General features: G+C 38.8%; 1 protein-coding gene and 2 long non-coding RNA genes across 12 annotated transcripts; 2 read left to right on the top strand and 1 right to left on the bottom strand.

The window, feature by feature from the left end:
- Positions 1-65: 65 nt before the first annotated feature.
- Positions 66-13,998, top strand: LOC135335713 (KRAB-A domain-containing protein 2-like). Of its 10 annotated transcripts, XM_064531264.1 has the most exons (35): positions 66-1,025; positions 1,163-1,246; positions 1,344-1,427; positions 1,598-2,381; positions 2,535-2,685; positions 6,790-6,923; positions 7,044-7,441; positions 7,786-7,902; positions 8,025-8,107; positions 8,160-8,210; positions 8,626-8,728; positions 8,803-8,871; positions 8,968-9,092; positions 9,200-9,299; positions 9,389-9,439; positions 9,495-9,596; positions 9,989-10,055; positions 10,104-10,278; positions 10,396-10,520; positions 10,624-10,709; positions 10,896-10,952; positions 11,056-11,205; positions 11,293-11,361; positions 11,431-11,515; positions 11,639-11,723; positions 11,776-11,834; positions 12,480-12,521; positions 12,588-12,638; positions 12,694-12,809; positions 12,877-12,918; positions 13,030-13,210; positions 13,304-13,355; positions 13,419-13,555; positions 13,599-13,706; positions 13,754-13,998. In XM_064531264.1, the coding sequence occupies exons 4-7, from the start codon at positions 2,106-2,108 to the stop codon at positions 7,155-7,157; spliced, it is 675 nt and encodes a 224-aa protein (XP_064387334.1). In that variant the 5' UTR covers positions 66-1,025; positions 1,163-1,246; positions 1,344-1,427; positions 1,598-2,105; the 3' UTR covers positions 7,158-7,441; positions 7,786-7,902; positions 8,025-8,107; positions 8,160-8,210; positions 8,626-8,728; positions 8,803-8,871; positions 8,968-9,092; positions 9,200-9,299; positions 9,389-9,439; positions 9,495-9,596; positions 9,989-10,055; positions 10,104-10,278; positions 10,396-10,520; positions 10,624-10,709; positions 10,896-10,952; positions 11,056-11,205; positions 11,293-11,361; positions 11,431-11,515; positions 11,639-11,723; positions 11,776-11,834; positions 12,480-12,521; positions 12,588-12,638; positions 12,694-12,809; positions 12,877-12,918; positions 13,030-13,210; positions 13,304-13,355; positions 13,419-13,555; positions 13,599-13,706; positions 13,754-13,998. The 10 variants fall into 10 exon arrangements, with proteins under 10 accessions (XP_064387334.1, XP_064387335.1, XP_064387329.1 ...); XM_064531265.1 differs by lacking the exons at positions 8,626-8,728; positions 8,803-8,871; XM_064531259.1 differs by lacking the exons at positions 66-1,025; positions 1,163-1,246; positions 1,344-1,427; ... (1 more) ...; positions 2,535-2,685; positions 6,790-6,923 and having other exon boundaries at positions 7,157-7,441; positions 10,126-10,278.
- On the bottom strand, positions 3,245-5,367 carry LOC135335716 (uncharacterized). Its single transcript, XR_010394590.1, has 3 exons — positions 5,141-5,367; positions 5,045-5,087; positions 3,245-4,986 (listed from the first exon to the last, which is right to left on the bottom strand). It is a non-coding gene; the product is annotated as an uncharacterized LOC135335716 (long non-coding RNA).
- Positions 13,999-19,043: 5,045 nt separating the features above from the next.
- LOC135336694 (uncharacterized) lies at positions 19,044-20,216 on the top strand. The gene is made up of 3 exons (XR_010394904.1): positions 19,044-19,373; positions 19,611-19,757; positions 19,869-20,216. It is a non-coding gene; the product is annotated as an uncharacterized LOC135336694 (long non-coding RNA).
- Positions 20,217-20,539: the final 323 nt, after the last annotated feature.

Genomic DNA, 20,539 nt, shown 5'->3' with positions numbered 1-20,539 from the left:
TTGAAATGCTTGCGTATGCGTGCATGTTGGTGTAACGTCACATTCACCACTAGCCACACACAGCAGAGATACAAAAGAAAGGGGATTGGAAACGAAATTTTTACGAAATTTTTGCGTGAAGCATTCCGCGTTATAGGGCGTGGCTAAAACTACAAAGGATTATATTTATAGTCAGCATGCTCATTACCTGTCTTGACTGCTCTACAATGTGCTGTACATAGAAACAGTGAAATTGATCATTTTTAATGTTGATTTTTCTAAAAAGTAAAGAGAATTTAGCTCTAAAAAGTCGACTAAGCAACGCAGCCACTATTACTAGACAAATAAATGCTATGCAAGAAGAAATAGCCTTTACTATGAAGTCGTAGGAGGGACAGGCCCGTGGTGTGTCTAAAAGTATACTAAAGCAGTTTAAAGGACTATACTGCAAACGTTTATGAACAGTACAGCTTATTTATAGCATAAAGCCATTCTATGTAGCACTTAGATACATAATAACCAAGTCAAGCAATGTCCTTTGCTGTTTTGACTTCACAGGAGGGACAGAGAAAAGTTGACATAGAGTAATTCAAGCTAAACTCAAAAAAATTGGAAGCAGAGTAAAGACAACGGACTTAGAGCTTGTCAGTGGTATAAGCTTACTTCTCTCAAGTATCTCCCAGGCCCTGAGTGATCTCTAGTGGATAGGAGAGCTAGAAACCAGGGATACAAAACCGTAGCGCAGTCCTCCATGTAATTATTTGCGAGCGCAATAATTACACGGAGTGCTTCACCGGATGTCAGTCCTTTTACATAGGGCGTGGGCGGTCGTTTCCAATCCCCTTTCTTTTGTATCTCTGCACACAGCAATTAATTGTGGCATAATTTCAAACACTCAGACTCCAGTTGACTTGCTCTACATTGTATTGCTGCCAGTCTTAACCCCCTAAGCAGTACCACTGAGTCTTGAAGAGCTGCATGTCAGCCCATTACAGATGGCCAATGTGAGCTGTCAGCCTGCTGTCAATGCTGATGAGGAGGACCATGTAAGTGGCCATGCACATTGATTTAGTCAATATAGTAAACTTCAGCACTCAATTAGATAATCAGTCTTGCAGCTATTATATAATATCTGCTGAGATATGCATGGAGTGATTAATTAATGTAATACCCGATTTTATAGATTTCTGAATCTGAAGCTGGCCCACAGCTCGATGTACCAGATCTACAACTGGAGAGTACTGAAAATCCAGATGCCCTAACAACTGTGAGCTACAGGGAATACAATTCACAGTATTGCAGCTATATTTGATATCTGCAGAGATATAGTCGTAGAGTCATTATAATTATACCGGATTTTATAGATTTATAAATCTGAAGTTGGCCCACAGCTCGATGTACCAGATCTAAAACTGGGGAGTACTGAAAATCCAGATGCCCTAACAACTGTGAGCTATACATACACGTATATATACATGCATGCATGCACATGCATCATTGTATATATGCAACTATAATTAGAGTACCTATATACAGTACACATATACATGTACACGTCAATACAATTCAGATATAATTATACAGGCTGTATAATGAAGTAATGTAATAATAATTATAGGAAACAAGGTTTGGAAAGAAGAGACCTGACTGTATATCTTCTCTTCCCGAGAACGTTTATAAGACTTTGATGTCTTTAATTGACGGGACATACATACCAATGAAGGAGAGAAATAGTATAGCCAAGACAGCTTACTACTATCTGTATACATACCGAAAACATCTAGAGGTAACTACAGTAGAGAATCCTCTCACATCTATCTCCGAAAAAAGGATCATTTTCAATGACTTTTTAAACCAACAGAAAGTAATCGTGCTAAAGAATCAAGAGAAGTCTGATTGCATCAGGTTCTTTTTCGACCGCTCAAAAGGAGATGGCGCACGAAAGCTCAGAAAGAGAATTGCAAATGTTTTTTGCAAGGTGACTGAAAGAGACATTCAAGACTACATAAACAATTGTTTAAGTAATCAGGCCGCCAAAACTAAATTTGATAACAAAGCTCCTCTCAAACCAGTTACATCTTTGACAGTATGGGAGAGAGTTCAGATCGATTTGATGAGCATGATAGATGCACCGATCATGCACCGTTGATGGCAAGGAGTACCAGTGGATTTTATCATGTATCGATGTGTGCTCACGCTATTTGTTACTTCGCCCACTGTATTCGAAAGACACCGCTGTTGTGTCCGAGCAGTTACTCCATATTTTCTCTGACTTTGGCACACCGTCTGTCATTCAGAGTGATAGGGGTTCCGAGTTTATGGGGGCAGTAGAAAGGGTGGCTAAACTTCTACAAGTGAAGATGGTGCATAGTAGTGTGCGACACCCTCAGTCTCAGGGGAAGGTATTATATTAATACACATTATGCATCTGCATGCATGCATGCACTTGTATTATTATACATCCTTTTTTGAGAGATGCATATATATAATTCGGTTCTTCTTCTGACTCAGTATGATTGTAATATTATATTATTGGCTTTCATGCACATGCACAGGATGAAAGATCACATCGCACCCTTCGAGACAAAATGAAATTTGATTTGCTCAAAATGAGGACGGAGTGCAGTGAGGAAGTTGAATACAACTGGGTGGAGTATCTCCCTGTCTACCAGATAATCTACAACACTGGTTTTCACAAGTCCATAGGTCTGTGTCCATGCATAAAAATCATAATAGACAAGATGCTCATAGAGCATTCACCCCGTGCACTGTTTTACCGTAATGTAATTAGATCATGTTTGCCATGCATGCATATACCCTATATAGCAGGTAATTTCGTGGGCCCGGGTAAAAAATTCGTTTAACTGTAAAACGGTGATTTTCGTGAGTATAATTAACTTCATTGCATGTGTTACGGTAAGCCACGCCTACAGTGCAAAAACACTTTTGTTAATTTAACAAACAAAAGTTTGTCCCGGTGATGAATCTCACATGACAGAATAGTATTTGTTAGAATGACAAAGGTAAAACAACCTACAATGTTTTGTCATTCAAGCAAAGAAATTATGTCAAAACAACAAAGTATTATGTCATCTGAATTTCACCAATTTATTGTACTTCTATGTCAAAATAGCAAAGTGAATGCTGAATTAACACTGCTATAAAGTGAATTTCTTTGTTAAATTAACACTATACCTTTGTCATTTAATTAGTTGTTTTCTCGCGCACGTACGCACATGCAGAAGGTCAAACAGTATTAGAACAATGAGTTTATGATAGAATAAGATCACTGGATCACATGACATGCAGCACAATACATTTCTTCTGTCAGTAAATTGTTTTTAGTGTTCATCACTTAGCGTTTCTTGAAATTCCAGTACAGTGAACTACAGGCGTTTCGTTTGGTTTCATGAACGCTACATCCCTCAGATCATTTTCGTCACAATAAGCCCCTACAGAACAAAAGATTGAAGTCACTATAGTTACCAACACATATGTAGTGCAAAATGTAAATAGTATAAGCTATCACCCCCATGGACGAAGTTGACCAGTGTAACTGACACGTGAGGACACATATACACACAAACTCGTAAATCAGTATGCTATAGCTATCACCCCATGGACAAAGTTGACCAGTCGAAACCAGTGTAACTGACACGTGAGGACACATACACACAAAATCGTAAATCAGTATGCTAGCTATCACCCCATGGACGAAGTTGACCAGTCGAAACCAGTGTAACTGACACATACACACAAACTCGTAAATCAGTATGCTAGCTATCACCCCATGGACGAAGTTGACCAGTCGAAACCAGTGTAACTGACGCATGAGGACACATACACACAAACTGGTAAATTACAATGCTAGCTATCACCCCATGAACGAAGTTGCACAAAATCGTAAATCAGTATGCTAGCTATCACCCCATGGACGAAGTTGACCAGTCGAAACCAGTGTAACTGACACATGAGGACACATACACACAAACTGGTAAATCAGTATGCTAGCTATCACCCCATGGACGAAGTTGACCAGTCGAATTAAACCAGTGTAACTGACGCATGAGGACACATACACACAAACTGGTAAATTACAATGCTAGCTATCACCCCATGGACGAAGTTGACCAGTCGAAACCAGTGTAACTGACGCATGAGGACACATACACACAAACTGGTAAATTACAATGCTAGCTATCACCCCATGGACTAAGTTTACCAGTCGAAACCAGTGTAACTGACACGTGAGGACACATACACACAAACTCGTAAATCAGTATGCTAGCTATCACCCCATGGACGAAGTTGACCAGTCAAAACCAGTGTAACTGACACATGAGGACTCATACACACAAACTCGTAAATCAGTATGCTAGCTATCACCCCATGGACGAAGTTGACCAGTCGAAACCAGTGTAACTGACGCATGAGGACACATACACACAAACTCGTAAATCAGTATGCCCCCATGGACGAAGTTGACCAGTCGAAACCAGTGTAACTGACGCATGAGGACACATACACACAAACTGGTAAATTACAATGCTAGCTATCACCCCATGGACGAAGTTGACCAGTCGAAACCAGTGTAACTGACACGTGAGGACACATACACACAAACTCGTAAATCAGTATGCTAGCTATCACCCCATGGACGAAGTTGACCAGTCGAAACCAGTGTAACTGACACATGAAGACACAAACTCGTAAATCAGTATGCTACAGATGAAGGTCGAAACCAGGGACAGTTGCCCTCTAGCTAGCTATATAGTTTTATGGAATCTGACATAACTTGCAAGTCGTTTCTTTGAAGTCGATGAAGGTGGTTAAGAGTAGACTCCTAGCTGGTACACATTGTGGGGCCGAGGTACGGTAAAATCTGCAGCTGGAAGAAACACGTAAACACATTTATTTAGCAATGAGCAACATAACTTAAATTCTTTTTCTTTGAAGCTGGTACATGGTGGAGTTATACGCCGATACGGTATAGCAGTGATTTGTAAACTGTGAATTCAGAGATCATGTACATGCCATGCGCCAACAGCATGCAATGGAACTTAACTTTTTTCTTTGAGATGGTGGTACTATCTACTCTTTAAGAAAATCTGAAAGAGAGTATTGGGCAATAAGTTGAGTTTAGCAATGAGCACTGACTAACTTGCAATTGTCTTTTCTTTCAAGCTGCAGATGCAGGTGACTCTTGACTCCTAGATCCTAGCTGGTGTACATGGAACATGGTAGCCCAGGGCCAGGGGTACAGGCATGCAGTCAGTGATGGTATAAAGCTGCATGAGCAGCTGCAGTCTGGTGCAGCTGCAAGCACCTGTGCTAAGTATGTTTGAGGCCTCGCCCTATTCCTGAACGCCCCCTCATGCCACACCTATATAGTTCCAGCTTATAATTATAGTCTCGAGGCCAAACTCTCCTTATTATCAGAATCTGGCCTCGAGACTAGCTAGAGTTAGAGGCTAGAGAGAAGGTAGCCTCGATCCCAGGCCGCTCTTCAGGCCAGGCCTTGTGAAGGAGGCTAGAGAGAAGGCTGCCTGCACTGCACTGCACTGAAGGACTCTGGAGGCTCCTGACATCTTCACTGCCACTGTAACTTACCATGCCCAGTTACAAGTCTCCAATTGCTACATACACAATTGAACATGAGCATGCAAAGATATAAGCATCAGGGCAACTGAGATGTTTCAGTGTAGACAATTTATTACGAGCTAGGGTAATCGAGTATAGGTTGAGTAGGTTGAAATCAGTGATGCAAACTTGCACGTATCTTTTAGTAGAGTTCTAGCTGTAACTTTATAATTTGTTATTGTCACACATTAATGTTAATTTGACAATGAACGGTAACTTCCACTAAATGTGAGATCAACAACGCTTCGACAAAATGACAACACATGTGTTCAAATAACAATCTACCATTATAATAACAAATATTAATAGTTAGATAAACTATATTAATAGTTAAATAAACTATGATTTGTCGTTATAACAATAATTGCAGGAAATTGACAAACGTTTTGTCAAGATAACATTTTGTGCCGGTAGCAAACTGTGTCACAATAACAAAAGTGTTTTTGCAGTGTATATGTTTCGTGTGAACATATTTCGTGTAAGCCAGCTTGCATTGCCCATGAAAATTACAAATATTTTACCCCATGCACCCGCTATATATACTGTATACTGCAATCTGATTAGTTAGAGGTCAGGGAGTGTTATATCCAACTTATGTACTTACTTAGACAATCATGTAATTCACTAGACAAACTTAGACAATCATGTAGCAAAGATTAGATAAGAACATTAGTCTAGACTCATGGTTGCTATGATCTAAAATGCTTATAGACACTGTTTAGGAAGTTTCCACATGGTTTAGAAGTCCTCAGGGCTAATAGTAGAACCCTCACTACATTTGGGATAGTACAACCAGCCCTTTGGGCTTCTAGAACTTCCTATAGCAAACTATAATTATGGGGAATGATCGTGAATTGTGAACGATCGTGAAACTATAAAGCAACGATTGTCACCTTCGAAGATGCCTATACAAGTTTCAACTATATAACTAACCTGCATGCAAATACAGTGACTGTGTCATATACCAATCCATGCATGAAAGAGTCTATAATTATATAGGCTCATTTTGTGTCCATGCACATGCACCACACACCTATACACACACCAATCACCTACCTATACCCCTGCATACTGTGTGCTGCGCACGCCCGAACGGGGTAATTATTGTACAGTATTTATACATGCACTCAAGCATGCATAATTATATATATATATATGAATTTTTATCAGGTACTTCGCCATTTGAGGTATTTTTTGGGAGAATTCCTCGTTATAACTTAAATCCATGCAACGTAGCTGATACTGCACCATCTATGTCACAGCTGAGCACAGATTCTGATTGTGACGGTGACTTTGAGACAGAAGTAAGTCTATATAATTATGTTCTCACCGTTATGAGATACCATGCAGCAGAGACTATATTATTATGTATATATTACAGATATCAGTTATAACATTATACTGCTTTCTGCTATGAACTGCAGGCTGATGACAACCCTCGTAATGTTACAGTTTCTAATGCAGCTGTAAAAGAGCATTTGGCAGTTGTAAAGGAAATTCGAAAAAAAAGCAGCACTGAAATCCCAAAAGATGGATGAGCAGATGGTGAAGAAGAAGCTCAGCAAGAACCCACCTTCTACTTATAATATTGGTGATTGTGTTTTGATGAAAGCACCAGCTAAAAACAAGAGCAGCAACAAGGTGAAAAGGAAAGGTGTAACACTGCAGACAGCTTACCAATGCTCAATACTTGACTCCAAGCCGAATATCCACAAGTATAAGGTTCTGTATGAGAAGGCAGGGAGTACGATTGAAGAATGGGTGCCAGTGAGCTCAATTTCATCGTTAACTAGAGCAGAAAAAAACAAACGACAGAAGCAAGGTGTCACTATAAGCAAAATTTATATGTACAAGCACTATATATAGAAATATGGGTCAGTTGAACAAAGAACACATATAATTATTCACAGTGACAATGCATATACCACTCATACTGAAAGGTCTATATACGGGGCATGCATGCACGCATGCTCGTAAGTAAGTAATCCGTAGATATAATTATGCATGTACACTATACCCTGTCTTTTTTTCTGTCCCCTATTCACTGCAAAAACGTACTGTTTTCATTTGTGGCACAATAAATCAAGACCTATATAATTATATTAACAAGCAAAAGTCATAATTCTATACTATACAATGCCATTATATATAATTACCACTATGCAGCTGCTCACTCAGACAGTCAGGAGGTTTGTGCAAAGCCTACAAAACCTGAACCTGTCAACAAATCACTGCTACAACCTCGACAAGAACAAGCTGACGACTTATTGCTGTCATCTACAGGTATATATATATAGCGTAATTATTGCTCGTGCATGGTGTTGCACTTATAAATTTAATGGTGTGTGTATAATTATAGCTTATAAGGTATAATTATGTGCACTTATAATTGGTTTAATTTGTAGATACGATGATCAAGCTGTCATCATTCTGTATTACATATCAGCATTTTTGTGAGCTGTGTAATGGCCAGTGGATCAACATGGAGGTCTGTAAAAGATGCTCCACATTCATTAGTGCACTGCGTTTGCTTCAAATAGGTTGTCGATTTGTACTTGCACATGCTGTCAAAGATGCCTGAAAGGAAAATGGTATTATAGTCGCACATCTAATACATGCATGTCTGCTGCATGGGTCGTTACAACAAGCATAATTTCAAGCATAATTAGCAATATACTAATAGGTATACTGTGAGAGAATGGTATACATTAAGCATGCATGCATATAATTATGGGCTCCTATAATTATGAGAACTAAAAGGAGATGGAGAAATGCAGAAAATGCAGTACTGCATTTATTACATGTGTATATATTATGCAGTGCATATAATTATGAATCGGTTCATGGATAGTTTTCGTTTAGCATTGCTAAGGAGAAAATTATCCACTCTCAACTATATATAGATGTCTGAGGCTGTGGACAATAAATTTTGTGATGTTACGTCATTGTGTGGTCTGGTCTATATACATTCGTAATCTATAGGCCTATATATATATATACTTGCAGTTGAAACCAATTTGGGCTGCACCTATAATAAAAATACAACTGTATATCAATGGATTGACTCAGACAAACCACTATAGTTGTTCAAATGATGGAGTATGTAGATGTAAGTTACTAGAGTAGAGTGCTACATATATAATATACCGGCCTATAAATACATGCATGCATGCATGTATACAGCCTGTGGTTTTCGACAATGGAATGGTGCTTGTACCAGTTCTGCAGGACTCATATTTCATTCTTATAATAGTAGGTGATTGTTATAATAAAACACGTTTATTTGAACATGCTGAGGGAGTATATTAGCAACTGCATAATAAAGTGATTGAATTTTCTCATATGTAGGTTTTAGACTTTGGTGCCAAAAAAATCTCTGTATACGACTCATTGCAAAAACCTATTCTTACGGAGTATAAAGTGAGACGTTATGGCTTCACTCACTCATTGCTGAAACCAATTGACTAATTTGTGTAAGTTTTATCAAGTGTGTATATTGCCAATTAATTATACTATAAATGTCATGATAAATATATAGGAGGTCATTTTACGTATATTAATTATATTATTATTATTATAGGACATTTGTGGAGTGTGCCAACTTGATTGTCCTTGGCGAACAAGTGCCACAAGGCCCACAACTGGAGTCTGAAAGCAAGTGGAGAATCCAAATTCCCAAGGTAACAATTTATACACCATGCATAATTATAATAATTATACATGCACTATATATAGCTGTCATAATTATTGTTCACAATTATAATATTAGAATATCCCTAAGCAAACCAACTCTAGAGATTGTGGAGTTTACTTGTGCAAGGTAAGATAGCAGGATGAAGCATGCGTGTATAATTTTATAATGAGAATTTTAATAGTATGCCAAAGGCATGCATTATTATGAGGCAGTCTCTAAGCTGCATACAAGGCACAAGCTCAGCTCACCTGAGACATGAGATAGCTACAGACATTGTCGAAGGGTAAGCAACTTAAAGCTTAATTTCTATACATTATGATTCTCACAAACATTTCAATATCTGGTAACCTCGCCCGATTCAAGTGTACAAATTTCTGCAACAAGCTGTCACCCACTAACTGCATGTACCTATATCGGACTTTCGGCCTCCCTTAAGATTCCCCCATACACGTTATATTGGTCAAAATACGGGCGGAAAATTGCGCTTTACTATACATACATTGATTTTAGCAATTTCGCGCTCTCCGTTACATTTCTGATGGACGCAGTGCATGGCACGCGTTTATGAGTCAATATCGAGTCAATGTATGGCAGGTAAAGGGATGTATATAAATTATATAGACTCTGCTGCATGTATGCACGCGCATGTGTCCATTTTGTGTAATTATAATGCAGACGTGATCTTGGAATTGGAATGTATATGCCTGACAACACAACAATGAATGAGAACGATGATCAGAGTGTAAGAATGAAATACTGTGCAAAAATAATTTCTATGACTCAGTTTCAGCCTGACGAATCTACCCTCTTAGAAGGACGATGCCTGGAATGTCAGCTACTTTTGCCGATACGTGTCTTACAGAAACATCGACTATTTTGCTTACCAAGATCTAAACTGAGGAAACATGACAAATGCAGTGATTCAGAAAATGACAGTGACAGTGACATTGACCTTCCGTATGTTCGTAAGTATGAAGTGATGATAATATAATTCTCAACTGCATGTGCATGTATATAATTATATAGATCGAGCTGTATAATTATACACTATAAGTATATAATAATACTGTCCATGCATGCAGGTTTAAATATCACTGGCCAGATCATACCACCACAGCACATACCTGATGTCCAAAGGAGCAACATATCATCTGGCATTACAGCAACTGTGCAAGTGGATACATCATCAACCCTGTCCAACGATGCGGTATATAGAACACATCCACCTGCATGTGTGCCATAGCAATCATATGCATATGCACTACAATAGACATGTATCGTATTATTTATAAAATATATATAATATATAGAGTTGAGTATGATGGTTCTGAATCACACCAACCTAACTGGAAGTGACTACAACAGAATTCCGGAAGGAGATGAACTGAATGATGTGGTAATTATAACATAATTATAGTCTCAGGCGTGGCAAAATGTTGTTGAGTCCGTGCATGCACCAGTAAACTTTAATTTGGTGATGTTGTAAAATTCACCAAATTGCCCGATTAAAATGCTCTCCAAATTTTCCTGTTAAACGGAAACTATTTTTCGTTTGACTGCATGCATGTATATTTTTATGCAGATCATCAACTTTTTCTTCAATGTGTTGCTGGAATCAAACAAAAAGTCGATCCAGGAGGTATGATGTATAATATTATACTAGTACATGCTGCATGCATGCATGCATTTGACTAATAGACCACATGCATGTACACTCGATCATATAAACGACTTTTTTTTAGGATCAATCAACTCCAAGTGTGTATGTTGCCTCAACTTTCTTCTACCCTACCCTGTGTGCACATCTTGCCAAACGGAGCTCAGCAAGGGGTCCTTCCAAAAAAAGAAGAGGCGGCAGTATTCCAAAGAATCATCCAGCTAGGGGAATACGGGTGACTTAGTATTTGTACTTATTCTTACGTTATAGGGCATTAATATAGTATAAACACGGCATGACTGTAATCATTATTCAATTCAAGGGTGAGGGAAAGCTGTCCTACTTACTTATTCCTGTTCTTGTTCAAAACTCACACTGGATAATACTGTGTGTAAGTTGTAGTTTTATGCAAATCTTAACAGCCTGACTATATATATATATACATGTATATCTGTATTAGAATGTGAACTTTGACAAGGAAGAGATAACATTCTACGATTCTCTCTATACACTGTTCAATACGATACAATGTATCAGAACCTCAGGTATATATATACACCGTGCATGCATACCGTGATTGTAAGTATAATTATTAATCAAACTAAAAAACATTGAGCTATAATAATATAAAGGATGCAAGTATTATTATGCTTTTGTTGCGCATGCAGAGAATTTTCGTACGAACTGGTGCACTACAGAGAGGACATAGGAGATATAGGAGAAATCACACATTGGAGAAGGATACTCAACCTGGTACATTGCCATATAATGTTATATCTGCATGTCACACAATAATTATATATAGGACATACCCAAACAGAAGAATGGTGTTGACTGCATGCATGTGGTGTGTTTGTGTGCAAGGTCAGTTATTAGAGTGTCACCATAGATAAAGAGGGATTGGAAAAGGAAGAACCCTTGACATTAATCAAACTAAAACATCCACTCTTCCCCGCGATTCAATCGAGGCTGTCTTATAGCAAATATGCTGTAAGGGACAGGATTTGCGGCGAGGGTCGAAGTACAGTGGATTTCCATACATGTATTATACCTTTGCAGGCTACACTCCAAGCAGCACTGCAACCACAATGTAGAAAGGGTATTTTGGTTGGCTTCTGTTATGATTGTCAGTAACCAGCCAACAAAACAATAATTTGGAATTGCCATTGCCTGCAAAATGCAAACCCCTTCTAACTGTATAACAAAAATTTTATGGGTGTTTTAATTTGGCGATTTACTGAAGAATGCCAAATTAAAATTCTGGTGGACACAACGTCACGCATTGCTGAATACTTTTTAAGGCTTCTATGTATATAATTATGATCACATGCATGCACCACTTAATTCCATTTCCATGCAATACCTTTATCCATACATGCAGTGATCACATTCAGTGCATGCATGCATGCATGCATGCCATATGTATAGTATAAAATTATAACACAATTGCTTAAACTACAATTCTATAAGAGTATAATTATATATTATACTATCATATTATATATACAGTATGCAGAATGCATCGTGAAGGAATTGTCGTTCAAGTTTGAGGTACACAATACTTATCTCTGCATGCATGCATGCCATGCATGTCAGTCATTTCAAAATATACTGCAGGCATCGCAAAAATCTATTCGCTCATGGCTTTTGTCGCAAATACTTCAAATGGTATACGGTATACAATCATTATTATGTTTATGCTCATTTTATTATTTTTCTTCAGTCACAAACACTTCAAAGGGGTAGTTATTGTGTGTGAACAGCTTCTACAGCAGAAGGAAAGAGAGGCTCAGGCCAACAACATGCTACAGCCCGTAGAAGATGCCAATTATAATTCAGGTGTTCAGTAAAACTACAATCTATATTATTAATAAGAGTTTAAAAATGTTTACCCTTGTGCTTGCAGACTCCCAATTACAGAGCGATGAAAAACCTGAAATCAATCCTGGTATAATTTATATTAGGTATTACAGGGTAACGTTATAGATCTAGAGAGACAAGCCTATATTATAAGCCTCCCCATGCTTTTATATGTATAATACGTGACCATGCATTTCAGGCTTTGAAGAGAGTGATATAGCGGCACCTAAAATCACACTGAAGGATGAGGAACTGCAGTACCTTAAAAGTAACCCATATGAGGTAGGGGGGCCTCAGTCTGGAACTACCAGGCGCCAGAAGCTCTCAAAGGCAATAAGAGGGATAATGGATGACTACAGGCATATTCCAATCAATGAAAGGCATGATTATTATAATTATATACACGGCTGCATGCTGAGTATAATTATAATTGACGCATAATTATGATTCAATTTGCACATGCATGCGTACAGCTTTCTTCCGTGCTCGCTGAAACATATCCGAGAGCATTTAAAAGACATTGAGGTTTGTGCATTCTGATGATTCATGCATGTGACCTCGCAACTTGATGATTTTCATTTGTGGCAGCCCATGTTGCGTTCCATCAGCGATGAAAATCAAAGTAGTTGGGTATAGCTACAGCACAAGAAATGGGAATAGACATGACAGAGAAACAGCTGAGGAAGCAGTGTGGATTGTATCCTGTTGAGTTTTGCAAACCTCTTGTGAGCTCACTATATATATAATGTGTTTTACATGCACATGCAGGTAACAGAGATTTACAACTTTATGTACTTTTTAAGTGAAGACTGCAATCCCTTGCCAGATTCACCAGGCAAACACATGACCATCTGTACGAATCACCTCATCCCAGAGGTATATATACAAGAATTATACAATATCATTTATAAATGCTCCTGCAGGCAATGATCTCTCTTATAATGAACGTTTACAAGCTCCAATACAAAGATGCAGCAGTGTCTTATGTTTAAGAAAATCTCGACTTAAAGGGGCGGAATTCGCCAATGGAAATAAACTGACTCCATGCATGCATTAATGTGCTCAAAACTCGTTTCCTCGTTAAAACAATTTCTAACAGCCGAACACATTAGCCATAGTATATTTATTTATTAAGCTGGCTCAGTTCACTATTATTAAATTATATACATAAAAAAAATTATACCCTGAAGCTATATGGCTGGAAATACAACATTTGTAAATATAAAAGAGACTGCACAATGTAGTTTTAGGATTTGCGTTAACACAAATCCTGACTTCATCCACGGATAACAGCAACACATTGAGCCACAGTAAGCTGGCTCAGTCACTCTATACATACCCTGAAGCTATGGCTAGAAATAGAAGGACTGTAAATATAAAGGAGACTGCACAATGTAGTTTCAGGATTTGCGTTAACACAAATCCTGAAACTTCATCCACAGGATAACAGCAACATATTGAGCCATAGTAAGCTGGATCAGTCACTCTATACATACCCTGAAGCTATAGCTGGAAAGAGGCGGGCTGTAAGTTTAAAGGAGACTGCACACTGATGTAGTTTTAGGATTTGCGTTAACACAAATCCTGAAACTTCATCCACGGGATAACAGTAACATATTGAGCCACAGTAAGCTGGTTCAGTCACTCTATACATATCCTGAAGCATGGCTGGAAACAGAAGGACTGTTAAATATAAAGGAGACTGCACGATGTAGTTTCAGGATTCGCGTTAACACAAATCCTGAAACTTTATCTGATACAGTGCAACAACCAAAGAGAGTAGATTTTTTTTTTGGTACACATTTTTTACATTTTGTGGCATATCTTCTAAAGTAAAAGTGATATGATCTATTTGAGTGCAGGTACTTAAAGTTAAACTATTGGCGCTTCCATTGGACCACCACCTGTTACATCACATGACATCATCAGTATAAAATGGCTGTCTGAAGATGTGTACTTCCGAAAATATGTTAGGAATAGAAGTAGCTTATTTGTTTGAGTTAAGATCTGAAATTTGTTGTGCATGTACCTGAGTATATTGCTCATCTTTTGAGCTTCAACAGAAGTCTGGGCTACTAGTAAGTTCTGAGAAATACTGCATTTTGTTGTTTTTTGGTGGCAAATATGTTAGGAATACAACTTTCGATTTTATATTAGTTAAGGTCTGATTTTTGAGCAGTATGTACTACAATAGTGTACTTTTCATCTGTACTAACTTACAGGAGTTAGGCTAGCCTCTTCTTTGCTAGAGCGGCCCATCTTGTCAAAAACAGTGCTTTTTATGACTTTTGGGGCGATTAATTTGGCTACGTGAAGGCTCAATTGCCACGCCCCTGTGACACAGAATGACCAACACCAACCGTGTATTTGCAGGTAGACATCACATGACCTTTGGATGTAGCAAATAACAACAAGATGATTTGTGATGTCACAAATCAATGAATATCATTGCATACATCAGCAAAAGTAGCAAAACAGAGCAAAATTATACCATTTTTGACAAGAAGGACCGCTCTAGCAAAGAAGAGACTTGTTTAGCTCCTGTAAGTTAGTGCAAAGGAATTTTACACTATTGTAGTACATCCTTCTCAAAAATCAGACCTTAACTAGCATAAAATCGAAAGTTGTATTCCTAACATATTTGCCACCAAAAAACAACAAAATGCAGTATTTCTCAGAACTTACTAGTAGCCCAGACTTCTGTTGAAGCTCAAAAGATGAGCAATATACTCAGGTACATACACAACAAATTTCAGATCTTAACTCAAACAAATAAGCTACTTCTATTCCTAACATATTTTCGGAGGTACACATCTTCAGACAGCCATTTCATAGTGATGATGTCATATGATGTAACAGGTGGTGGTCCAATGGAAGCGCCAATAGTTGAAATTTCAGTACCTGCACTCAAATAGATCATATCACTTTTACTTCAGAAGATATGCCACAAAATGTGAAAAAAATAATATAAAAAAAATCTACTCTCTTTGGTTGTTGCACTGTAGTCTAAATTAGACTCTATACGGGATATCAAGAAAACATTGAGCAACAAATAATTTCAGGATTTGTGTCAACACAAATCCTGAAACTTCATCCACAGGATAACAGCAACACATTGAGCCACAGTAAGCTGGCTCAGTCACTCTATACATACCCTGAAGCTATGGCTAGAAATATAGAAGGACTGTAAATATAAAGGAGACTGCACAATGTAGTTTCAGGATTTGCGTTAACACAAATCCTGAAACTTCATCCACGGGATAACAGCAACACATTGAGCCACAGTAAGCTGGCTCAGTCACTCTATACACACCCTGAAGCTATGGCTGGAAATAGAAGGACTGTAAATATAAAGGAGACTGCACAATGTAGTTTCAGGATTTGCGTTAACACAAATCCTGAAACTTCATCCACGGGATAACAGCAACACATTGAGCCACAGTAAGCTGGCTCAGTCACTCTATACATACCCTGAAGCTATGGCTAGAAATAGAAGGACTGTAAATATAAAGGAGACTGCACAATGTAGTTTCAGGATTTGCGTTAACACAAATCCTGAAACTTCATCCACGGGATAACAGCAACACATTGAGCCACAGTAAGCTGGCTCAGTCACTCTATACATACCCTGAAGCTATGGCTAGAAATATAGAAGGACTGTAAATATAAAGGAGACTGCACAATGTAGTTTCAGGATTTGCATTAACACAAATCCTGAAACTTCATCCACAGGATAACAGCAACACATTGAGCCACAGTAAGCTGGCTCAGTCACTCTATACATACCCTGAAGCTATGGCTGGAAATAGAAGGACTGTAAATATAAAGGAGACTGCACAATGTAGTTTCAGGATTTGCATTAACACAAATCCTGAAACTTCATCCACGGGATAATAGCAACACATTGAGCCACAGTAAGCTGGCTCAGTCACTCTATACACACCCTGAAGCTATGGCTGGAAATAGAAGGACTGTAAATATAAAGGAGACTGCACAATGTAGTTTCAGGATTTGCGTTAACACAAATCCTGAAACTTCATCCACGGGATAATAGCAACACATTGAGCCACAGTAAGCTGGCTCAGTCACTCTATACACACCCTGAAGCTATGGCTGGAAATAGAAGGACTGTAAATATAAAGGAGACTGCACAATGTAGTTTCAGGAAATTTTTCACCCCATTCGCATGGGTCAGCACTGGTTAATAGTAGTCTTATGGTCAGCATTGGCACTGCATGTAGTCAAGGCTGGTTATAGTCAGATCACTTGACCTATGAACTCAAGATATACCACACGCACACGGTTTGCACTGCACTGCACTACATGTAGTACTACTGCACTGTACTGGGGACTGGACAACGCAGCTGGTTGGTACAAGGTGGAGAGTAGTGCTAGTGATCAGTAGAATCATGACTTCCCGAACAGTGATCACAATATCCCAGAGAGAATTTCTTGTGAGGAAATTTGAAGAAGGGATGCACAGTTGTGGACAGAATACTCTGAATGCTCGACAAGCTGTACTGAGACTGGCTTGACATTAAATACTATAAACGTGAGATTGACCTGTCAACATTGGTATCAGGATGATATACATGCAGTCTCTAAAATTGAGTCTGGTCGTGCTATATGCGATATGCTCTATAGTCAGTATGATATAGTCAGGCTAGTCACTGTGTGCACATTGCTAGTCGGCTAGTCTGTATGTACGTTGCTTAGTAACAGTATTGATCATAGTCAACTGGTTAGTTACCTTGTAGGCTGACGTCACGTGACCAAAATTGCAGAAAGCGCAATGTTTTCTTGGCATATACTGTTTTAGGATCTTTTTTAAACATAAGCAGTCACTTAGAGATGTAGAGAGTATTTGTATAGCTAGAAAGTAATTGTGTATAGGATTACTTTAATTAAAAATCGGGATAAGTTGTAACAGTTATGTCGACTTTTTAAGGAGTCTTGAGCTTGCTTGTAGCTTTACCTTGGATGCCTTAGACTTCTTTTTAGGTATGCGGTCCATATCTGATACCTATACGTCAAAAATGTACATTGTCACTAACAAGCTGTCATCAAATACATGCATTTGTAATTAAACTTCGTCTAGCCCCTATATACAATTAATTTCTAGCTATACAAATACTCTCTACATCTCTTACCGTCTGCTTATGTCCAAAAAAGATCCTAAAAAATTGCCAAGTAAGCATTGCGCTTTGGACAGCAATTTTGGTCACATGACCAGTTAATTGCGTTTTACCTCTGCCTTTTTACTAGCATTTGCGTGAGAGTTGAGTAAATTACCAGTATATTGATCGTAGAGTCAACATAGTTTATTATAAAGGGTTAATAAATAGAAGAGGGCATGCAACAGCTTGCGAGCAAAAACTGTAAGTGCATGGGCGGTGGAATTTACTGGAAAAGTACAAACTACTTCTGATTTTGTGTAAAGTACGTGTGCAGATAGCTATAAAATAAATTGAATGCAGTTTTGCTCGCACATTAAACTAATAGTGAGTTGCATGCCCTCTTCTCTTTATCAGCCCTTGCAGCTAATTAAGGTACAGATGTTTTCACAGTTCACCCTGTACACATCACCTGCTGTAAAGACTAGCAGTATTGATTGTAGTCAAGCATTGGTTACTCTTAGGCTGTAGCCTGACACATGTAGCTACTACTTGGTAGTAGCATTGATTGCAGTCAATATTGGTTATGTGTATACACGCTGCCTTAGTATTATATGGACTTTAATTGGTAGTATAGTATTTGTAACATGTACATGCAGTCGGTATTGGTTACACATGAGATGGCTTTAGCTTTGTCCAATTATTTAGTCTGGGATCATTAATTAGTGTGTGTGTGTGTGTGTGTGTGTGTGTGTGTGTGTGTGTGTGTGTGTGTGTGTGTGTGTGTGTGTGTGTGTGTGTGTGTGTGTGTGTGTGTGTGTGTGTGTGTGTGTGTGTGTGTGTGTGTGTGTGTGTGTGTGTGTGTGTGTGTGTGTGTGTGTGTGTGTGTGTGTGTGTGTGTGTGTGTGTGTGTGTGTGTGTGTGTGTGTGTGTGTGTGTGTGTGTGTGTGTGTGTGTGTGTGTGTGTGTGTGTGTGTGTGTGTGTGTGTGTGTGTGTGTGTGTGTGTGTGTGCGTGCGTGCGTGCGTGCGTGCGTGCGTGCGTGCGTGCGTGCGTGCGTGCGTGCGTGCGTGCGTGCGTGCGTGCGTGTGTGTTGTGTGTGTGTGTGTGTGTGTGTGTGTGTGTGTGTGTGTGTGTGTGTGTGTTGTGTGTGTGTGTGTGTGTGTGTGTGTGTGTGTGTGTGTGTGTGTGTGTGTGTGTGTGTGTGTGTGTGTGCGTGCGTGCGTGCGTGCGTGCGTGCGTGTGTGTGTGTGTGTGTGTGTGCGTGCGTGCGTGTGTGCGTGCGTGCGTGCGCGTGTGTGTGTGTGTGTAAGTACAATGCAGTAGCAAACGATATTGAGGGTAGCAATGAGGAGGAGGATGAGGAGGAACTAACGCCGGAAAAGAAGAGGCAGCTCATTGTTCGGGTTGCTAAGAGACATCAGGGAGATGTAGGTGTTGTGAGTACTGTATGTGCACGTAGACGGCACATATAATATTGTATTTTATCACCTAAAATTAATTTTGTGAACATAATTATTATGATATTGCGACAGGTCCAATTTATGCGAGCTAAGGAAATAATTACTTTTACTATGAGGCGGGCTTATAAATGATATAATGCCTATAATGTAGACAACACACTAAACCCTAACATGTGGCTATATTTACCTTGTGCACTTATACAGGCCAATCTGCTGCAATCACTTGGTTGTGAGATGGCTACAATGATGTTTGTTGATAAAAAGGTTTTAAGTGTGGGAACCACAGATGGGAAAAATTTCTTCAATCTCACCCTGCAATCCTGTCATCCTTCAGCTCCTACTTTCTGTATGGTAAGGCTTTATAAGTAAATGTAATGTAGATACCATTATTTGATTATGTAAAACTGATTGCTTTGTGTGCACGACAAACTGTACACCTCGTTTCTCTAATTATTACTACAGATGACCTGTCCAAAAAACAATTTGCTACCCCAGCCACTGCAGCCTCGGCAAGTACAACCAGTCTCAACACAAATTCCAGCTCATTCAATGTTACCTCAACAAACACAAACCCAATCAACACCACCTCATCTACTACATCCAAAGCTGTTATTTCCACTGTGAAGAAATCAACCACTAAAACTACAACCAAAGCAACACCTTCTGGAATCTTGTCCAATCAAGCTATTTCTAACACTGATACCGTCAGTACGATTTTTATGAAAGGCAGAGATGGAAGTATTGTTGCGACAGGTACAGTGCTTCCTGGTGTACATAAAACCATTCATGGTCGTCCTTGCCAAAAAGATTGTGAACGCTTTCCGTTGTGGATGTTGTACAAGTTGGTGCTGAAGCTTGGTTTGAAGATGCTTTTGGGGAAAATAAATTGAGCATAGGGATCATCGTGGAATGGCCGAGCAGTATGATATCAAACGTAGCTGATGTCTCCCCACTTCATACAAGAACTAATCGCAAACGTAAATAACCAGCTGACTGTAAAACTACTATGATAATTGTTATAATTATTGTATATACAATTGTAATAGGAATGGTAAAGATTTCCTTCCATTTTATTCGCGATTCTATATTCTCTCTATCTTGTGTACTGTATACGTAAATAAGATTACGTTATT

The sequence above is a fragment of the Halichondria panicea genome, chromosome 5, assembly GCF_963675165.1.
Source record: "Halichondria panicea chromosome 5, odHalPani1.1, whole genome shotgun sequence".
Taxonomy (NCBI): domain Eukaryota; kingdom Metazoa; phylum Porifera; class Demospongiae; order Suberitida; family Halichondriidae; genus Halichondria; species Halichondria panicea.
The sequence above is the reverse complement of the archived record's forward strand: the minus strand, read 5'-3'. Positions and strand labels throughout refer to the sequence as shown.

Excerpts from the sequence above, each read along its gene's own strand:
- LOC135335713 (XM_064531259.1), top strand. The coding sequence starts at position 7,162 with ATGGTGAAGAAGAAGCTCAGCAAGAACCCACCTTCTACTTATAATATT. Across the intron at positions 8,729-8,802 it reads AAATGATGGAGTATGTAGAT|CCTGTGGTTTTCGACAATGG; the intron begins GTAAGTTACTAG and ends GCATGTATACAG. Across the intron at positions 8,872-8,967 it reads CATATTTCATTCTTATAATA|GTTTTAGACTTTGGTGCCAA; the intron begins GTAGGTGATTGT and ends TCTCATATGTAG.